General features: G+C 36.6%; 1 protein-coding gene across 1 annotated transcript; it reads left to right on the top strand.

Moving 5' to 3' along the window:
- Window positions 1–7,674: 7,674 nt before the first annotated feature.
- On the top strand, window positions 7,675–13,397 carry LOC149820392 (hexokinase-1-like). Its single transcript, XM_089982753.1, has 9 exons — window positions 7,675–8,391; window positions 9,368–9,518; window positions 9,613–9,795; window positions 10,941–11,015; window positions 11,131–11,286; window positions 11,496–11,594; window positions 11,677–11,807; window positions 12,477–12,558; window positions 12,721–13,397. Exons 1-9 carry the CDS (start codon window positions 8,138–8,140, stop codon window positions 13,066–13,068), a joined length of 1,479 nt encoding a protein of 492 aa, XP_089838879.1. The 5' UTR covers window positions 7,675–8,137; the 3' UTR covers window positions 13,069–13,397.
- Window positions 13,398–22,488: the final 9,091 nt, after the last annotated feature.

Genomic DNA, 22,488 nt, shown 5'->3' with positions numbered 1-22,488 from the left:
ACTTCATTTTCATAGAGATATTGATTTTGTTCTAAAACAAATTAGGATAAAAATGAGGACAGAAAAGTCAAGATTAAAACTCATGCAAGATCATTAAGTAAGAATAAGATTCAAGGTAAAAACCCATACAATCATAATTTTTTATGCTTTAAACATATTTAATTCGTGTTAATCTTGCTAAAACAATAACATACATCATCCAAGAATCACAAAACTTATATGAAATATCTAAAATATGATTTCATAAATATAAGAATCATAATAAACCCTAAACAATCATGAAAACATGATTTCTTTATACAATAACATGTTTAATCATTTTAAACATGAAATATTCTACCATATATGCTCAGATCAACTTTTTTTATTAAAAACATCAAAACCCTAAAAACGTTTTTGCCAAAACCTTCTTCAAAACAGTTTTTCGCATACAAGAACATGTATTCAAGTATAAATCAAATTTTCAGAACTTATAGAACTTATATTTCATCAATATAACCTAATATTAACATCTTAAACATTCTGGAAAAAATAATTTCTAGTAAATAACAAGAAATTGGTTTTCCCCAAATCGTTTTTCATATTAGAAGCCCGAAAATTGATTAGTTTTGAAGAAAAAAAATCATTCCATGGTAACATGGATCTATAAAAATATGTTCTCTACATTGAAAATCAATCTTAGAGAGGTGTTTCAAGGTCTGATCCTCATTAGTTCAAATCTGAAAATCATCACACACATATTTTATGCGTTTAAAAAAATCTATGCCTATGCGATTGATGTATCTAACTTAATCAAGTTTTTAAACGTAGATTGGCCTTCGTCTCCCGACTTTAAACCTTAAAGAAGCTTTAATGGCTGCTAAAAAACCTCAAGAAGGAAGAAATAAAGAAGAAGAAGAAGATAAGAGAGACTTATCTTTTATTCTTTTTTCCTTTTTATAATTAAAAATCCTCCAAAAGGGGGGCATCCCCTCCTTAGAGTCCAAATCCAATATCAAACTAAGTAAGTTGATCCCTAAGAGTCTCATTTCAAAATATCTTGATTAACTGCCTAATTAATTAAGTAATTAACTTAATTAACTAATATTTTATCTTAATTAACCAATAATTAACCTAATTAGTTATAGGGTTCATTAGGGGGCATCTCACCCTCTCTAGAGTCTTCTAGGGTTTTAAAGACCCTTCTAATGAGGTCTCTAGAACCTATAGTGGATCTCACTTTGGTCTAGATCTAGATCCAAAAACCTGATTTTAGATTCAATCCTCACTTTGGGTTGGATTTAGGAACCAAGCAAAAATATTTAAATTCAAAAGCAAATTAAATATCCATATCTAAACATAAAATCCAATTCAATGTTGGATTTAAACTCGGGTTTGAATCTAAACCTAACTCATTCAAGATCCAAATAACCCTGAGTCACTCCTGAACCCCAGTGGGCCACCCTGACCATATATGGCACCTCAATGGTTTGGGCGTAACCCCTTTAAGCCTCTCCTGAAACCTAGTTTGAATCCAAAATACTGCTTAGTCAACTCAGACTCTCGAATTTTGCCTAAGTTTAAAATGGATTTTAACCTTAATTTAAAAGTTAAACTAAAGCAAAATCGCTCATGTTACAAAAAGTATATGTTTAAGTGCAATTCTAATGCATTAAAAATAAGTTTTTATAAAAAAAAAATTGCATTATTTAAATGTTTACTATAGCTATATATATTTTATGTGCTTGTATCTAATGACATCTTTTGAGAAAAAAAGTATACTTATCATGAGATTTTCCTCTATCAAAATTTTCCCAAGAGCAGGATCGGTGATTGTACTCCTAATCATCCTAACCGCTTCAAAGAAATACAGTTGCAAGTATTTTTTTGCTTAATCTGAATTAGTTGAAAAGAAAAAACATACTTTTTATCAAAAAAGTTGTTTTTTGCTTAATCTGAATTAGTTTAAACAAAAAACATACTTTTTATCATAAAAGAGTTGGTAGAAGAGCTGTTGATAAAGACACAATTGTGAACAGAAAATTTTATCATAAAATTTAACTTGCAGATGAGTTGTTATTCTTTGATCACTCTAAAAACACAAGTAACATTTATATGTTTTCTACCTAGTTTGTTTTAGAAAGCACTTTTGTCAAGTTCAAATTGATCCGACACCCACAACTGTATTTATTTATAAACCATTTGAGGCAGGTATGAGAAAAAGAAAAAAACTGGTTAGGACTAGGGGGTGTCAACTGGTTGGGTTTGGTTCAAACCCTTGATGAAACTAGACCCAAACCTGATTTGAGATTATGGTACCAGGTCTGGACACAGGTTTAATTGGACCCAGCATAAGAGAAACCATACCCAGATCCTATAAAGATTACATGAACCAAAACCCGGACCACACCTGGTAAAATACTATTTTTTATTATTTTTACATTAAAAAAATAAGGATCTTAATCAAAACTCAGGTTGGGCCTGGGTCTGATATGAAATTTCACAAACCATACCCGGCTCCATATATTAATGGGATCCTTTGCTTCTGACTCAGATTCTAATCGGGCCTTCTTATTTATCACCAAACCCTGACCCTATAGGGTTTGGTACGGGTCAAACTTATGCTATTGACACCCCTACTTAGGACCATAGAATCTGCCACTTGTGGACCTAAAACATATGATCCAAATGTATATTCAGACAGGATTCAGACGTATATGATCGAATATTTTCTGGGTTCATTTTCAAATTCGGATCAATATTTTTGTTGGATGTATGTAAATAATCCAGACTTGACCCGATATGTTTGTGTTTTTTTACACATTAAACTTGTCTCCAACCTTGTCTTACTGGATCTCTTATGACCACATAAATTCATATCCGGATTAAGCCCCACTATATCAGATCTCTTTTTTGTGTCCGCGTTTGGACTTAGGCCTGTTCCTTAAAATTCTGATTAGATTTGGATCTACCACTGTCTTGCACATATCTAAACTGCTTGCAGCCCTAGCGATTAGGGTGGAATATATTTTGGATCGGAAATACTCCAATGGTTTTCGGACCCGATCCACTGCATCACTAACCCAATTCTCAGCACAAAACTCGGTTTTCCCGGCTCGAAACATTGAGGGCATTTTTGGTATTAATGAAAAGAGAGCAGTTTCCATCGGTTCCCCGGCATAGTGACAAATATCGCGAGATTTTATGAAAAACTCACGACAATATCATGAAAAATTGCCTGAAAGTTTAAAACGGTAATTTCTCGCAAGAATTTCAAAATATCACGAGAATTATGAAAAAAAACTTAAATACCACGATTTAAACATGATATTTACATTTTAAATGGCTATTTATCATGAAAAAGTGTGTTTTTATTTTTAAATAATTTTTATTAATATTTTCTTATAAAATTTATTTTTTATATTTTTCATTTATTTTTATTGCCAAGATTTTGCTAAAAAAAGTGCAAGATTTATGAAAAAAATTCAAATTCTAGCGAGTTTTTTAAAAACGATATTTTGCCGTTTTTAACTTTTGTCACTGTGTTCCCCGGCTCCCCCTCCCGTCATTATCCTTATCTCACTGCGAGAAAAACCACGTAGGCAAGTAGAATCTTCTTCCCCCATTATGCCACGTCATCAGATGATCTTGGTCCTTAGTCACACGTGGTTTGTGCGAAAATATGTCGACGCCTCCTCGGACAGACCCCCCACCAAAGACCTTGAAGTTCGAAATGCTCATTGTAATCCAAGATGACCAAACTACCCTTGTTGCTTTTAGAAATACCACCGAGTGAATTACCTCTCATTCCAAGGGCAACTGCTAACAAAAGGAACCGTAAACACCGAAAAACCAGATAATTTTATACAATATTACGGAATTACCCTTGCTTTCCAAACGAGTAAATTTTTTTTTTGGATTGTAATTTCTTGATACAGACCTACCATTTACATGCAATTCCATGTTAGCTACTACCTCTTCTGAAATTCCTGATATAGTCTTTAAGTTTTTCGGACAATGGTCAAACAAGAACCTAATTTAACCTACCTTTTACCTTCACCTAATTAACCTGAGTTAAATACTTTAAAATATAAAAAAATGCCCTTCTACTTTATCCTTAACTAGTAACATGTAAAAATAAAAAGGATAGAAATTTTAGAATACTTCAAAACATTTTTCCCCTTTGTGTGAAGGAGGTTAAATTTAGGTCCTTTTTTTTACAATGTTAAAAAAAGCTAGGGCTATATCAGTAATTTCTATACAGGTGGTATTTTACATGCGATTTTGGGTGAAATTTTCGTCTATATCAAGAAATTATCAAATTTGTTACCCATCGCTGCTACCATAGACGATGCAAACGAGTCCGTTCTAAGCATTACAGAATTTTACCTTATCCGATCTAGCCTAATCAGATGCAAATATTGAATCCAATTTGACTTCTAGCTAATCATTTTAATAAAGTTTATGACAGTGAAAATAGGCTTATGCTTACGACTAGGGGTGTCGATGGGTCGGATTTGATGCGGACTAGATCTGTACCAAGCTCTATAGGGTCTGGGTTTGGTGATAAATAAGAAGGTTCAGCTATAATTCGGGTCCAACTCGAACAGTCCGATTGGTATATGAATCCGGGTAAGGTTTGTGAAATTTCATACCAGACTCGTGCGTGCTCGACCTGAGTTCCTACTAAGATTTGTAATTTTTCAATGTAAAGAAGATAAAAAGAATATTATTTTATCAGTTATGGTCCCGGTCTAATTCATGTAATTGTTATAGGATCCGGGTTTGATTTTTCTTATGATGGGTCTGATTAGACTAGAGTCCAAGCCCGATACCATCATCTTAAATCAAGTCTTTGGTTTGGTTCTACCTAAGTCCGAATCAAACCGACCTGCTGACACACACACCCCAGTTACGACATACAAACTTTGCCTTGACAACTGCAGTAACTTTTTGAAAAATAGTTCAAAAAATAATTTCTTATACTACTTTTTTGGTTGGTACATCTTTTATGGGTGTCCATGCACATTGGGTAATGGCTGGAACTGGAGCAGGACCCCACTTGTCCATCCCACTGTATGCATGAGATTTTTGTTTTTATTTTTATTTTTAATCCAAGGGAGAAGAAACCGCGCCCACATCACCGACCATCCAAACAGTAAGATCAAGGGTTTTGAATAGTTCGTATCACGGACCCTTACCTAAAGTCTACAACAACAACAACAACAACAACGCCTTCATCCCAAAACAATTGCGGTCGGCGATATGAACAAACAAAGAAAATCATTATGGGTCTTCCACATGAATCCTTCTCCTCCATTCATTTCTATCCAATGCCATGTCCTCGGTGAGGTTCAAAGCATTCATATCCTTTCTTATCACCTCCATCCATGTCTTCCTAGGCCTATCCCGACCTCTTTTAACTAATATATTTTCTCATTTCTTCATTCTTCTAATTGGAGCATCATTAGGCCTTCATAGAATATGTCCAAACCATCATAAACGATTCTCTCTCATTATATTTTCAATGGGTGCAACGCCTATCTTCTTACGTATCTTTTCGTTCTGAATCTTTATCTTTTATTGTATTTTTATACATCCATCTCAGCATACGCATCTCGACTACACTTATTTTTTTAATATGATGTCTCTTGGCAGCTCAACATTCCGTACTATGTAGTAAAGCGGGCTTAATAGTAGTCCTACAAAACTAAAACAGTGAATAATCAGGCTTTATTTTCCCTAGAATTTTTGTCTTCTAATGGGGTGTGCCTGACCTTGCAAGAGTTGGAGCAGCCCTACTTGACCAATGTGTTGAGAGTTACCTTCCGACGTCAATGCATCCTTGATCTTCAAGGGTTCGGTTGGGCCCAGTTAGTTTTTTAGTGACCAAAGGAAACCCATTTGCCCCAAGATTGTGACCAAAAGGGTCACTTCAATGTCTGGGGCCAGCCCTATCTGCCCAAAGTCTACACCATTACAAGGGTCAGGCTTAATCATGAAAGGGAGGGGGGGATGAAAGTAGCCCCGTTTTGCCTCAAAAAAGTGTAGGTCCTATTTGTCCTCAAGTGTATAATGGCTTAGGGTCATCATGCCCGGTCTAGGCTGTCCATTACCACCAAAAGAACGACCCCCACAATCCCACACGTAAAATATAAATGATGCCCATTGTACATAACAAACCAACGGCGTGTCACTATTAACAAATACGGCCACGTGCAATACTATGTCCAGGACATAATCTTATTCATATCATGAGATTTTGGTAATGTCACTTAATAACCAAGATTTCATTACTATTGTATTGATTTTTGATAATTTCATATTCTTATGTTTTTAATGCTTTGTAATTGTATAATTTTGAAATTTTTGATATTTTACAAAATATAATCCATTTAGATCTTTCCTCAAATGAACTATGAAAAACATAATTTGGTAGCTAAAAGGAAATGCCAACTAAGTTATTTAAGGAAAGCAAGAAATAATTAAAAGTAACTGAAAATAAAATTATTCAAGAAAATGATAAATTAAAAAAATAAAAAAATGATCGCATGAAATAGGTTCTAAATCTCTTAGTCTTGTGCCCCAAAGGGGTTTGGCATAGTGGGATACACCTCGACTCATTTAAACTCGATTCGGACTCGTGTGAGTAAGTAAAAGATGATGTAATCTCCAAAAAACTCAAGAGAGCTCTAATTCTGCAAAAAAAAAAAAATAGGCAAAAAGATCGTCATGAGAAAGAATCCTAGGATATCAGACTACCAAATCTGCCAAAGAATCCTCTTTAAATTTTATGGAATTCTATTATCAATATTCTTTCACTAATTGCTTATCAAGAATACTCTTTTTTCTGCTCATATCAAGGAAATGAGCCAAGTTTGACGAAGCATTAAGTTCAATTAGCCCGATTAAGTTCATCTAATTGTATCATATAATGATTAATTTTAAGATATGTATTATTTTTGTTAAAAATATGTATTATTTTTGTTAACTTGTAATCATAAAATTTTCTTTTAGCTGAGAGGTTATATATTCTACGAACCTGAAATGCAAACCAAGAACGAGAATTTTTTGACATAGTGACAGGTTCAAAATCTAACTATTAACTCTGAATCATAACCCTCGTCATAATGGGTTTCAAACCCCAACGACCCGAACCATCTCATCCAACCCTACATTCATAAATATTAAAACGTTAAGAAAAAAAATGATGGCTTGAATGGGAAGAATAATATTAAAGAAAAAAAATTAATTATTAACTCTGTATCATGACCCTCGTCATAATGGGTTTCAAACCCCAACGACCCGAACCATCTCATCCAACCCTATATTTTTAAAGCATAAATATTAAAACTTAAGAAAAATTTAAAAAAAAAAATGATGGCTTGAATGGGAAGAATAATATTAAAGAAAAGAAAATTAGAATTAAAAGTTTATCCAGAAAAGGATATAACTAGTCCCAAGACAGTAAGGGCTCCCTCCCTACTGTGATCCTTATCCACAATCTCACCAGAAGAAGGAAAAGGAGCGGCGAGTGTTCAGACTGTACGTTTGGCATTTATGACACAAATTTCCTTTTTCCCTTCTACCCTTCCAAGAATGAAGGAACAATACCGCGGATAACTAGGGTATTTTAGTCATTTTCTCAAAATGGAGAGGTTAATTTATTCTCCTCCCTCTCTCTTGAAAAACCCACCTCTTCTTCGCTTGCTTCCTCCGGCTTCCTTGCTCGTTTTCGAGATTTTGACTGAACTCTCTCGTTTCCGAGTTCCGGCGTATCTGAACGGGATCTCCTCACTTTCTCCTAGATCTTGCCGGAGAGTTACGCGGGTTTTCTTTTTCTTCTGCTTCTTCATTTCTTGTTTTGCCTTCTGATCTCTCTGTAGCGGAGGTTTGGCAGAGTTCTTGTTGAGGTTTCTGGCGGAGCGACATCCACGGGAATCTTCTCAGCCGGAGGAGGCCTCTCCTCTTGCGTTTCGCTTTCTTCCCGGTCGCGTTTTTTGCGGATTTCGTCCGGTGGAGGAGGAGCATGGGCTCCCTCTGAGATTCGTCCTGGTCTTTGATCTTGGAATATTCCGGCGATCGGCGGGGGATCTATAGAGCTTCTCTTCATTAGTTTCAGGGTTTTCTTTTTTTTTCGAGGGGTGGGTCGGAAGGGATGCGGAAGGCTGCGATGGGGACAGCGATCGTGTGCGCGGCTACGGCGTGCGTGGCGGCGGCGATGAGGGGCTCCGAGCGGGAAAACCTCACCGACGCGATCCTCCGCGAGCTGGAGGAGCGGTGCGCGGCGCCGCCGGAGCGGCTCCGCCAGATGGCCAACGTGATGGCGGCGGAGATGCACGCCGGGCTCGCGGCGGAGGGCCGGAGCATGCTCAAAATGATCATCAGCTACGTGGACAATCTGCCCACGGGGTTAGTCCCCTCTTCTCCCCCCTTCCCGCTGACTCTTTTCTTGTTTTTCTTGTTTTAGCTCCCTCATCTCTTATCTTTCTTAATGTGATCGTGAATTCGTGATAAAGGTTGTATTAATTATGCAAGAGTCACATTTTCTATAGTGTTTCTTTTTCTTTCTTGAATTTCTGACCCTTCATTTTAGAAAACTCGAAATTTTCATTACTAATCATTTAATGAGTAGTTTTGGCTTTGTTGCTCAGTTGAAATTTTGTTTTCTTTTGTGGAGGTTATGCTTTTAGCTTCTTTTTAAGAGTATGGGATTATGACATCTTCGTCATTTTGTGATGTTGTAGGAGTATGGTATGTGTCTTTTCTGAACCACTAGAATTTGCTTTGCTGTGATGCATGGTGCTTCGTCTTTTGCACGTGTTTTCTGTAATAACTCTCTCTCTCTCTCTCTCTCTCTCTCTCTCTCTCTCTATATATATATATATATATATATATATATATATATATATATATATATATATATATATATATTGTTTTTATTTATTTATTTGTACATGCTGGTGGTGAATGATGAATGCGTGCTCCACTTTATTCTTTTCGTTTTTGTTTCTTCTTTTAGGCATTTCCGGTTTCTTCCCTGTGTTTGATGCTGTGATGTTCACTTTCTTGGACTTGTATGTGCACTTGGGTTGGTGCTTACGTGATGAATTGGTATTCGCTTTCCTGGTTTTCTATTAGTTGTGCTATTGACGGGAAATGTGTTCTAGAAATGTGCTCATAATTAGTTCAGTAACATCATGAGCTTGTCCCTGGTAGCCCATTAGTTTCTTCTTATGTTGTCTCTGAGATTGCATGTACTACTTTTTGCCTTCACGCCAAGGTCAAATGGAGGAAAGATTTGCTCATGAAAAAAAAAAACTAAAATCAATATTTTTGAGAGAGAGACAGCATATCCTAATTTTCTTTCTCTATGATTGCTTTCCAGGGATGAAAAGGGGCTATATTATGCTTTAGACCTTGGTGGAACGAATTTCCGAACTTTGCGCGTACAGTTGGGGGGCAAGGAACCACGTGTAGTAAAAAAGGAGTTTGAAGAAGTGTCAATTCCCCCTGAACTGATGGTTGGATCCTCTAAGGTGGGTAGTGTAATTCATCTTGTATTTGCTTGACTATATCCATTCTCTTGTTAAAAGCTTTCTTGTGAAATCGAAAAATGGGGAAGGATCGCAGGATCTGTTTGATTACATAGCAGCAGCTCTGGCAAAATTTGTTGCTACAGAAGGTGAAGATTTTCAGTTTCCGTCTAACAGGCAGAGAGAACTTGGGTTTACGTTTTCCTTTCCTGTCAAACAAAACTCAATTGCATCTGGGACGTTGATCAAGTGGACCAAAGGTTTCTCAATTGATGAGACGGTTAGTGTGCTGATTCTCTCTGCTTTATTTTTTTTTTCATTCACTGATTGGACTATATGATTTGGTCCTTCCGTTTTGGAGAAATTAGACCAAGTTTCTCTTACTATGTTCATATTCATCATTCATCTTTTATCAATTGGACTACAAATTTTTGGAGATAATCTCCTTCGAGATTTTTGAGGAAAATATAATTCCTTCCAAGCAAGCATTATTTGCTTAGTATCTTAATTATATGGATCTGTTGCAGTAACTGGGAAGATCTTTTTGTTTATTAATTTTGTTTCCAGCTATAGCTTTGTTTCATGATTTTGGCCATTTGACAAACCTCGCCACTCCAAAGAAAATAAAAGTTGTATAACAAGTTATATAAGACTAGCGTTTCCTACTCTCTTATTTTCTTTCCTGACAGAAAAAAATGGGAAAATATTAAAGAAAGGCAAAGAGTGCCAAAATAAGGGAGGTGACATATATAATCAGTTAATAGGCCGATTCAAGTGAATCTTAGGCAAATTTTATCAAGAACCTGGTCAATCCATTTGGTTGCCCAGATCTAGTCGTAAGTCTGGTCAACTCAGGCGAGTAACTGGGTTTTTAAATTATGTCCAAAATAAATTAAGAGACAGGTTCCACCATTTTTTCATGGAGGAGAAATTAAATCTGTGGAAAAGCAGGATGAAGTCTTTAATTCTAATGGTAGCAAACATGCACTAAATGACGTGTGAGGAGTTGGCATGATTGTGGTATTCTTATGACTTGAATAAATATATTATGTTTTTCAGTGTGCATGTCATGATCGTCAACAGTAATTTTAATCAGCTATCGACAGGGAAGTGAGGCGTTGAACAAGTTATTGATGTGTGATCCCCTGTCATGATTGTGAGATTTGTTTTACAACAATAGCTTTATATATTGCAGCAAAAGTTCAACTGTGCAATTCATGTTTCTGCAATTTTTGGAGACTGATGTCAATAGCAAGGAAAACTAATAGTGCATAATATTCTTGTAATATATGTGAAGTCAATGTCGTTCAGTGGAGAAACATATCTTCCTGAGTGGTGTCCTACATTCCTACCATTCTTAGTATGCATTATCCATTTATGTAGTTTTTCTCTTTCCCTGATTGTGATTTCATGTTTTTCCTGTAGGTTGGCAAAGATGTAGTTGCTGAACTGACTGCCGCACTTGATAGGCAAGGTCTTGATATGCGTGTGGCTGCACTGGTACAAAACATGCCCTTGTTTCTTTTGGGTTTAGTTGTTGGGTATTTGGTCGACGGTGCTTAAGTTTTTCCTTTATTCATTTTTATGGTGTGGGTACTTGGTTCATATGAATTAGGTCAATGATACAATTGGAACATTAGCTGGAGGCAGATATGATAACAATGACGTTGTTGCTGCTGTGATCTTGGGTACCGGGACAAATGCTGCATATGTGGAGCATGCACAATCAATTCCTAAATTGAATGGGCCTTTACCTAAATCCGGACAGATGGTTAGAAACTTTTGAATCCTCCTTCACCTTGTGTATCTCTTACTCTTTATCCTGGGACTGATCAATATATTTTTAAGTGGCTTCATTTGCACATGTTGCTTGAATGAGTCACATGCATTCTTGCTTTATATATTGCTGGAAAATAGGAAAACCAGAAAATGAGAAAATACAGGAACATTTAATGCGTCATTGTGTTTTCTATGCTGCAGGTCATCAACATGGAGTGGGGGAATTTTCGATGTGCTCATCTTCCAATTACTGAATATGACCGGGCACTTGATACCGAGAGTCTGAACCCTGGTGAACAGGCAAGTCCTTGAAATGGCTATAATTATCATCTTTGCAAATACTTGAGATGCTTTAAATATTGAAACATTGTGTTCTTGACAGATATATGAGAAAATGATCTCAGGAATGTACTTGGGTGAAATTGTTCGGAGAGTCTTATGGAGATTGGCTGAAGAGGCTGCTCTATTTGGTGAAAGTGTTCCACCCAAACTTCAAGTTCCATTCATCCTACGGTAGGATATTGTCTTTGAAAGCTTTAGTTATCCTACTGAACCATGATTATTTTGTTGAAATTTGGAAGCTTTTCAATATTGGGACTTGAAGCATAACTAAGACTTGAGACTTGTCTGCTTCATCTTCGAATTGCATTGTCCATGTCCAGATATTCAATTTCCACTCTGAAATTCCCAGATTCAAAGTAGAAGTTTGTGCTTTGGTGGTGTGTATCTAGGGTTATGGGACAACAAACCAACTCAAGCATCTCTAATTTCATCAGACCCACCCTATCAGAGAGTAATATGATCAGTCAGATCTGTAGGTCTCAAATGTGAACCAGAATCCAAGTTGATGTTCAAAAGGCTCTGGAAGTCTATTTTTTGTGTACAAAAATGACAGAAATAATAAACGAACAACGATCGTTATATAAACCCCTGACCACATTCATTTTTGTGGAGGAATCATCCCACTTTGCGCTCCCCCCCCCCCTCCCCCACCACCACCACCACCACCACACACACACACACATTCAGAGCCAAGATGGATTTGTGACGGTTAAATAGGCCTTTATGATTAGGCATGTTCTATTGAGATCTTTGTTTTGCAGTTCAATGTTGTCATTTTTCTCATTACTTGCATATATACTGTGATATGAATATGATAAATTTGCTTTTGTTTGATTGAAGAACACCAGTCATGTCAGCAATGCATCATGATACCTCTGTCGATCTGAGGGTTGTTGGAGCTAAACTGAAGGATGTGTTAGGGGTATGCTTTAATCTTCTTTTGTTAAGCAGAATTTTATGGGTGTGATAAAGACTTTTATTAGTTCACTCGTGCAGCCAGTATAAATCATTAGCTTTTAATGCTTATGAAGAATGTCTAGTGTATTGATGGATCTCTATTCCCTTGTCTTTCCTTTTCTTTCAGATATCAAATACTTCTCTCAGTAGTCGCAAAGTCGTCATTGAAGTTTGTGATATTGTTGCTGTAAGAGGTGCCCGTTTGGCCGCTGCTGGGATCTTGGGCATATTGAAGAAACTGGGAAGGGATGTGGTTGGAGATGGCGAGAGGCAGAAAACAGTTGTGGCCGTAGATGGTGGGCTCTATGAGCATTACACCTATTTCAGAAATTGCTTAGAGGACACTCTCGTGGAGCTACTTGGTGATGAAGCCTCTAAGATGGTGGTCCTTCAACATTCCAATGATGGCTCTGGTATTGGAGCAGCATTGCTTGCAGCCTCGCATTCACATTATCTTGAGCTTGACGAGTCTTGATAAGCATGAAGATTCCTCAGGCTCCAATTTCAATAAAACAGGAAGTAGGAGAGGTCTGGTTATCGAGTTCTCTAAGCAGTGAAGAGTCTCTTATTCCTTATAATTGGCAAAAATCATGTTTCACTGGTTGTATAATTCGCAGGCCGGGAAATCTTTCGTATCTCCTCCATTCAATCCTCTCATTCTTTTTGTTCTTCCTGCTTAATTATGTTTCTTCAAAAAATTATGTTTATCCTTGTTAAACATCTAGTGTACTTTTGTTTTTGCTATAGCCGAAGAATAAAAAGTTTACGTTCTCGGGGTTTTGCTTCTAGCATTGCCACGGTTATGTTTATCCAGTTGAAGCCTTGTATGAGAACCTAAAGGTGCACGAATGGGTTTATAAATGTCAAGTATATCTAATGTGCCATCAGAAAATCAGCTCTCTCTCTCTCTCTCTCTCTCTCTCTATATATATATATATATATATATATATATATATATATATATATGAAATTCGTAGCTGCAAAATGCTTAGTTTCTAAATTGGTGGTCAATCACGCTGGCCATCCATCATCACGTGCAAAAAAAATAGCGTTAAAATGGTGAGTTTTTCACCAAACGGGCATTAGTGGCGACAAAATTCGCCATTAAAGGTCATTAGCGGTGACTTTTATCGCTGCTAATGCTCATTTTTCTGCGTACTATGGATGGTCAGCGTGTTTGACCACGGATTTAGAACCTGTGGATTTCACAGCTATCATTATATATATATATATATATATATATATATATATATATATATATATATATATATATATATATATATATATATAAAACTTTAGAGTGGGCGTTCAACCAAAAGAAGGTTTAAAATCAACAATTGCAGATATAATTGATGAATCATCTTTCTCTAATGATTGAGTTTTTCATCAATCGAACTATATATTTTGAATTTTTATCATTCATTTAGTGAGCGACATACACTGGCCCACAATACTTTATATTGTAAATGCATTATAAGCCGTCAATTTTTTATGTTTTGAAGAATGTCTGTATATTGAAAGGTCTTCGTGCAAAGCATAGTTTTTACTAAATAAATTATAAAGAATAAATATATGAGGTCTGATCGGTGAAATATTCACGCGTTAAAGTCATTCAATCGTTGTTGGGTGTAGATTTTAGATCTTATTTTAGTTGGACGGTTTAAAATCTACAGTTGTTGATATAATTGATGGGTCATATTTCTCTAATGATTGAGTTTTTTATCTATATGTTGGATTTTTATCATTCATTTAGTGAGCGACATTTTGTATTATGATTTTCGATGTACAAATGCATTTTTAAAAGAACTAAAAATCATTGTCCCACAAGTATTGTAAAGTTTTAAATGCATTATAAGCCATCGATTTTTCATTGTCCATATATTGGAAGGTCTTTAAACTTGTTTTAGTTGGACAATCATATATACATTATACATGTACCTAATATAAATTATTCACAAATTTTGTCAAAACAATTTGAAATAAAAACATGTTTTTTAATAAATAAGCAATGATAAAAACATCAGCCGAGCATAAAACAACTCAAATGGGGATTTTTTTTTTTTTGAAGAGAAAGATAACGTTTCATTAAACTCCCAAGAGCAAACAGTTGCAAAGATTTGACTTGTCAACATGAAGTCGGTGATCAGGGACTGAAATAATTGTTATTTCAAACGGCCATGGACGCTCCACGGACAAGAAGTTGAAAAAATGATAGAAAGCTGGGACCTACCAGTTTATTAGCTTACGGAAAACAGTATATAATACAGTCTGGATTCGTATTAGACCACTTAATTGGGCCTGAGGAATGGTGCCTAACGTTTTAAAATTAGATGGACTTAATTACATTTAATTAAAAAATCAATCTTACTAAAAAAAGTGTGAACAGCATGCAAAGGAATAAGTGAAGTCATTAAAAGAATATATCTCTAATTGGGTGTAAGGGCGGTGGCTAAACATATTTTAAAAAAAAATTATTTAAGTTGGTTGCTGAAAAAAAAAAGTAGATGACATTCTGCTGACTCCGCCAAGTCTCTTGAAACTCAGTTTCAATTGACTCAGACTAGTCAAAGTATGGACTTGGTCGAGTCTAGACCTAACCGAGTCCTACTATTTTTTTGACTCGATTAGGCATCGATACGAGGCAACTTGGGCAAGTCATGAGTTGACTTGCTGAGTTTGCCAACCATATTCATATGGGTCTACTTTTTCAGCCATACCAAAATCCGACTCGAATCAAAATGGGTTTATTAAAGACCTTACCCAATGCATACCCGAACATGTTAACCCATATGGGTCCATAGTTTTTGAGTGTACCCGAACCCGAAGGAGATTGGGTTAAGTTTGGGTCTTACTTTTAGACTTAATTTAGAATTGGGTATTATTTAAAAAAAATGAGGGTGAAAAGATTGACCTACTAGGATTTGCAAAATCCTTTTAAAAATGTGTGGGGACGCTGTATACGAGTCTTAACTGTCCTTTGACCAGGAGAAAAGGAGAGTCTAGAGAAGTTTTTCGATCTTTGTAGCTCGAATTGCACCATCGCATATTCAAGTATGCAAATAAAAATCAAATGTGTATAAGCACCAATAAAAAGATTAAATAAAATTGAAATACACAAATTAGGGGTATGAAAAATACCTTTTTTTGGACTCGAAGATCTATTTAATTCTTTTTAGTCTTCTTTTGGTCCATTAGCACCTACGCATAGGTACGAGGGTTCTTCAATGACGTCATGAAAGAGTATAGGCCGGACTTGGATAGATTTTTTTAACAGAACCAACACTCAGGTATGTGATTTTCAAATAATTAGGTTGTAGTGGTAAGCCCTATTTATAGGATTTCAAGTGGGATATAGATTACCGAATTTTTCAGATTCAGATTCAGTCTAAATAAAATCGAATCTATCCTAAATAGGGATAAGACTCATCCATAAGAGTCTTTTCCTCTTGAAAAATGCATAGGAGGGGGAAATGATAGGGATAAAAATTGTAGAGATAAAAATGGATTGTAGCTTATCCCCTCGTTAGGGATAAGACCTAAGGTGGGACGACCAAACCAAGGGTCGTCCCAAGATGGCAAGACGAGGCAGGATTGGGTTGGACCAGACGAGACAACCCAACCAAGGGGTCATTCCAAGGTGGGACGACCAACCTTGGTTGGCCGTCCCAAGGTGGGGCCAGGACGGGACAACCCAGCTAAGGGGTCATCCCATGGTGGGACAACCAACCTTGGCTGGCCGTCTCAAGGTGAGAATAGGCTGGTCAAGTGGGGACAGGACGGAATGGCTAGCCAAGGGGTCATTCCATGGTGGGACGACCAACTTGGTTGGCCGTCCAAAGGTGGAACCAGGCCGGGATGACCCAACCAAGGGGCAGTCCCATGTTGGGATGATCCAACCAAGGGGTCGTCCCATAATGGGATGACCAACCTTAGCAAGTCGTCCGAAGGTGGGACTAGGCTGATTCGGTGGGGACAGGATGGGATGACCCAGCCAAGGAGGCATCTTATGGTGAAACGATCAACCTTGGTTGGCCATCCCAAGGTGGAATCAGGCCAGGACGACTTGAACTAGGGTCGTCCCATGGTGGGATGGCTAGGACAAGGGACGACAAAGTCTAGACATAATAGACGGGGAAGTCAGGGTGCTCTAAAAAAATTTAGGTGTCTATAGACGCCTCTATTTGTCATTAATCAATGTGATCCAGTTTATGACAAAGAAATAGACGACCAAATTTTGAAACATGATTGGGTTACCGAGACTGTGCTTAATACTGTCAAATGAGGTCGGACCAATTTTAAAACCATTGGGTTGTGGAGACCATTTTGGGTCCTGCCGAACGAGGTTGGGCTAGTATTTTTGAAGGAAAACTAGGTGGCCCAGATTGTGCTTGGTTCTGTTGAGCGAGGTCGAGCCAGTTTCAAAACCACTGGGTTGTGGGGACCATTGCAGGTCTCACTGAACGAGGTTGGGCCACTATTTTTGGAGGAAAACTAGGTTGCCGAGATTGTGCTTAGTTCCATCGAGCGAGGTCGGGCGAGTTTGAAAACCACTGATTGTGGGGACCGTTGCAGGTTCCACCGAACAAGTTCGGGCCAGTGCTTTTGAAGAAAAACCGTGTTGCTGAGACCATGATTGGTCTCGCCGAACGAGGTGGGGCCAGTTTGAAAACCATTGTGTTGTGGAGACCATTTAGGTCTCATCGAACGATGTCAGGCTAGTGCTTTTGGAGAAAAAGTGGGTTGTTGAGATCGTGCTTGGTCTTGCCAAGCGATGTCGATGCCAACATCCAAAGGGAGGAGTTGAGTTGTTGAGACCGTTATAGATTTCATCGAGCGAGGTCGGATCAGTCCGAGGATAACTAGATTGCCAAGACCATTAACATAGCTATATGATATGAAAATTCAAAATTTTATTATTGAAATTTAATTAGGTGTAGACTTAACATAAATTTTATTTATTAATATTTCATGTGAATTTGCATTTTCATATATGGCTTCATTCCTCAGAAATAATTTTTGTAAATTACTTAATTTAATAAGTAAAACATGAAATTTTCCTATGAATAAAAAGCAAAAAATTATGCAATAATTACATACTATTAGCATGCACATACACTACAAATTACAATTAAATTTTGCATGGACTTAACTAAGTATATCATGATTTTCACTAAATTTATTAATTTTTTTTAAACCCAATAAAGCCAAATACATAATATCTAAGGATTTCGACCATGAAAATCCAACAATTTTTTATAGAACGTCTATACCAATATGTTCTACTAATTCAAATCAAGATTTATAGAAAAATCATGGCATAATCTAAGTATTTTGAAATTTTACAGTTTTATTTTTTGAGAAATTGGTTTTTGGGAAAAATACGTTTTCTAAAGAGGTTTTCCCTTGAAACCCCGTTATATTTTCATACTTCGATAGCCCTAAGCCAAACCCATGTGTGAGAGGCTTGGTTTAAAGTCTATGCTTATGAAAAATCGATGAAATTAGTGTCATGAATTCTGTTTTACAAATTGAGCATAGATCCCCCTACCTTTTTAACGAAATTTATTCCTACGCGCTTAGGTTGATCTTTTCGCATGATCCGGCCATTCCACATGAACCACAGTTTCACACACAACCTATTAAAGCTCCTCTTATTCACGTGAAACCTTTTTTTGCTAAGCCAAGGGTGAACACCAAGGTCATAGTGTAGGGAAAAAAGAGGAAAGAGAAGGGAAATTGGGAGAGAGAAAGAATTTGAGGAAAAATTAAAAGGGGAACAAAATGGGGGGGGGGGCATGAGCCCCTCCTCCCTTTTTATAGCCCTTAGATTAGGTCAAGGGTTGGGGCTAATCTCAGCCCTTGATCTAATCTAAGCTAAGTTTTTAAATCTAATTGTATTTTACTTACATTTTCTCTTTTTTTTAATTATCTTTTTCTTATTCATTTTGTTTCTAGCATAGTATACGATATATATATATATATATATATATATATATATATATATATATATATATATACTATATACTATATACTATATACATAACATAGTATATTTAGTATAATCTAGTTAAATATATACGGAAGGGGGTAGGTTCACATGGGTTGGCGTTCATTTCCAAAACTTGAAATTGGCAACTTGTTTGCTTGGCAAGCAAGTTGGCTTTTCTTCTTCTTTCTTTCTTTCTTTTTCCTTTTCTTTCCTCTTTCTTTCATTGGTACAGCTATTGTTGGACCTTTCTAAAATACCCTAGGGTCCCCCCCCCCCCCCCCTTATGGGCTTAGTTTTTTAAAAAAGAAAACTGACTTATTTGCCTCTTTTAGTTTTTTTTTTGGTAAGTTTTAATTTCACTTGTTTTTAAAGTTTATTTTTCTTTATTATAATTTAAAATTTAAATTAGGATGCCACATAGGATGGGATGGCATACCTATAGACTCCTACCATTTTATGAAATTTGGTTAATTATTTGAAATCCATTTCATGAAATTCTATTTTAATTCAAGTTAAAGTCAAATGAACTAGGTCTGTTTTTTGGCCAAACGGCTAAGAAAAATAGATTTGTCTATTATAGATTATGTTAGCCTAGTGTAGTGTGATTTTTATAATTTTTTTATTTAATTCATGCCAAAAAAAATCAGAGATATGGGTTCTGGTGACCCATTTTGGCCCCACCCGAATACATATACCCGGTATTACGTAATTTTGACCTGACACTCGATCGGTAAATTGCTTGTATCTCTCTCGTCCAGAGAAGTTTTGATGAGAAATTTATTGCGTTGAAAAGCTAACAAAATTTTACACCTACTGTGAAATTGTGGGCTCTATTCATAGAATTAGCACTATTTCGTGACAGTCGAAATAGAAAAGTACAGGTTCATAGTAAAACGTTTGTAACTTTCTCATATGAATGATTTTTTATGAATGGTTTATGGCTTTGGAAAGCTGACAAAATTTCCTTCAAAATGTAAAAAATCAGCTATGTTCACTGACTGAAAAAGTTTTTGTAAACTCTGTAACAGTCGGACAGAGTTAGATCTTTTGCAAGTTTAGAACTGGTCTAAGGACCGAACCCCAAATACTTATGTAATTTTTTTTATGAATATGTGTACCATTATAATCAGTATGCAGATTGTATATATGTTGCAAAAGTTTTTTTATATGCAGATAATGATATGCCAATGTTGAGGCATGAATGAATGGTTAGTTAATGAGATATGCTCGCCTAACTATGCACTAAGGGACTGAAAGGTCTGACTTGCGTATTTTAGTGTAAATGTTTCAATGTTATCCCTATTGTATATTTATGAATATCCTTATGATGATGATGATGATGATGATGATGTGAATGTGTGGATGCATGCAAGTTATGAATGTGTATCACATATACATGCACGTGTATTTACAAAGCATAAAAATAAATATGTTATCGAATGTAATGCTCTAATAAATGCATCTATCACCCTAAAGTGGTTGAATCCTCATAATGGATTCAATCATAATGTTGCATGCAAGACATTTAATTTAAATAAGTGAAACATGCAACATTAAAGTAAGGGCTTATAAGAAGAGGGCAAGTGATACATCTCGCTTCGTGGAACTTTATTTTGAGCATGGAAGGTTGCTCATTCCTACCCACGAAGATAGAAAAAACCTTTTGTATTAGACTGCAGTGTAAGGAGAAAAAAACTCATGAGTATAATTCTAATGCATTGAGGTGGATGTGTTGGGAGTCTCTCTTGCTTTTGTCATTCCTCACCCGGAACAGGTGAATGGTGCCCGGCCAGACTAAAGTCATTCCTGTATGAAAATATCATATGCATCATGGCCCTAAACTAGGTGTGTGCATGTATTTGTACCTATGAAGCTAAGAAGTAAAACTTAAATGTATGTGCATTAGATAGGCATAACATGCATCATCTAAGAAATAAAATGTAATTAAAGATAAGAATTGGTTCATGCATATGATTGGCTTCTGCATTAGTAAGTACATGCATTTTTAATTGTTCATGCATTTTACCTGCTTAAGTTGAAATAAATTATGCATATTTGATGTTTTTGCTAATAATATACTCACTTGAATTATTGAGATGCATGTTGAATTATTTTATATTTAATTTGATTCATTATGAAAAGTTAGATGCAATTTCAACTTTCATAAATTTGCTTTACTTGTTTAGTGTAGCTTTACCCTACTGAGACATTGTATGTTTGATCCTTTGATTTTAAATGTTTTCAAAAAATGAGTAGACTTATGTGCGATGGCGAGAGGTTGCGATAGGGACCGAGCCATATCTTTCCCACACCTTCAATGTTTTGAGACTGATATTTTTATTTTGATTTATTTATAATTAGACAATTGTAATTAATTATGGATATTTAATTAAATTCATGAATGTTTGAATTTTTAATTCTAGGGTTCTATGGTTATGAATGTATACGAGAAGTACCATGCCTAGTTTTAGACTTGATAAATTTTTTTACTGCTATTTTGTTAAAGTATTTAAAAGTATTTCAAAAAAAAATCCACCATTTTTCAGGATTTAAAAATTGGGGTGTCACAAGAGGAGAGTACCCAGAAGACGGTGAAGATTGCCCTATCACCGATGAACTAGGTAAGTCATCTTCTTCTCCCCCCCACCCCTGTTCTCTTAAGAAAAAAAAGTGGGGGTTGGCAACCATGCAGTTGTCGTCGAATGTAGAGGCACAGTGACAGGGAGGCGACCCTGTCCCTACCACTCAAAAGGGGCAAGGCACGCCACCTGCCACTCGTTGTGGAGAGGCACAACCACTGTCAACTAGGTTGTTGGCAGCCTGCGATTTCAAAAAGAAAAATGTCAAGTTGACAGCCGTCGGCAATCAGTGATTGCTGACGGTGCCACCGCAGTTGTAATGGGTGGCAAGGGAGGAAGTGTCGTGTACCAGCAATTGGCAACCATAAGGTTGTCGGAGGAGAATCACAACAAAGAAGAGGGGGAGATAGAGAGTCTGACTCTCTGTCTTGAGTGGCAAATCGAGTCGGCCATGTCCCTCGGTTTATGTATGACCCAGATCGAGCCGAACCAACAACAAAAGACTAACTTGGTCTAGGCATGTCTAGATCGAGTCAGAGTACCTACCAACTCGGTCTGGGCATGTCTAGACCGAGTCAAAGTACCTAATGACTTGGTCTGATAGCGGTCCAGACTCAGTCAGGCAAAAAAAATATATTGACAGACCGACTCGATCTTGATACACCGAGTCGGGTCTATTTTTTTTGGCAGACCGACTCGATCTAGATAGACTGAGTCAGGTCTATTTTCTTTGGCAGACCGACTCAGTCTAGATAGACTGAGCTAGGTTTATTTTTTTGGCAGACCTACTCGGTTTGGACAAACCAACTCAAGGTCTGTTTTCAGCAGACTGACTCGGTCTAGACCGAGTCGAGCCAGCCTTTGGGAGAGACCAACTCGGTCTAGACTAGGTCGCCATGTTTTAGAAAACAAAAATATTTGTATATATATATGTGTGTGTGTGTGTGTGTGTGTGTGTGAGAGAGAGAGAGAGAGAGAGAGAGAGAACAAATATTGACATGTATAAAGAGTAGAGCAAAAATCAAGATGGTGAAGACCTCAATTTTTTAATACAAGTGAGATCTAGGTTTGGATCTAAGTTGTATTCAAACTCAGATCGAACCTCGTGTACATATAGTGGATCCAAAACAAATTGGATTCGGTTGGGTTTAGTTCAAATCCAAGTTTGTTCCATCGTTGACACTATACTTATACCAAGCTTATTACGAAAAGGTTTAGACCGATCGTACCAGATTCAGGATCCAATCGAGTTTATAATTGAAAACTTAAATGATCTGCATTAGAATAAGAGTAGATCTGGATCCAAAATTCAATCAAAAAATTCAGT

This window comes from Nuphar pumila, chromosome 12 (genome assembly GCF_984573655.1).
Source record: "Nuphar pumila chromosome 12, dmNupPumi1.hap1.1, whole genome shotgun sequence".
In the NCBI taxonomy this organism is placed as follows: domain Eukaryota; kingdom Viridiplantae; phylum Streptophyta; class Magnoliopsida; order Nymphaeales; family Nymphaeaceae; genus Nuphar; species Nuphar pumila.
The sequence above is the reverse complement of the archived record's forward strand: the minus strand, read 5'-3'. Positions and strand labels throughout refer to the sequence as shown.

Excerpts from the sequence above, each read along its gene's own strand:
- LOC149820392 (XM_089982753.1), top strand. The coding sequence starts at position 8,138 with ATGCGGAAGGCTGCGATGGGGACAGCGATCGTGTGCGCGGCTACGGCG. Across the intron at positions 8,392-9,367 it reads GTGGACAATCTGCCCACGGG|GGATGAAAAGGGGCTATATT; the intron begins GTTAGTCCCCTC and ends ATTGCTTTCCAG. Across the intron at positions 11,016-11,130 it reads ATATGCGTGTGGCTGCACTG|GTCAATGATACAATTGGAAC; the intron begins GTACAAAACATG and ends CATATGAATTAG.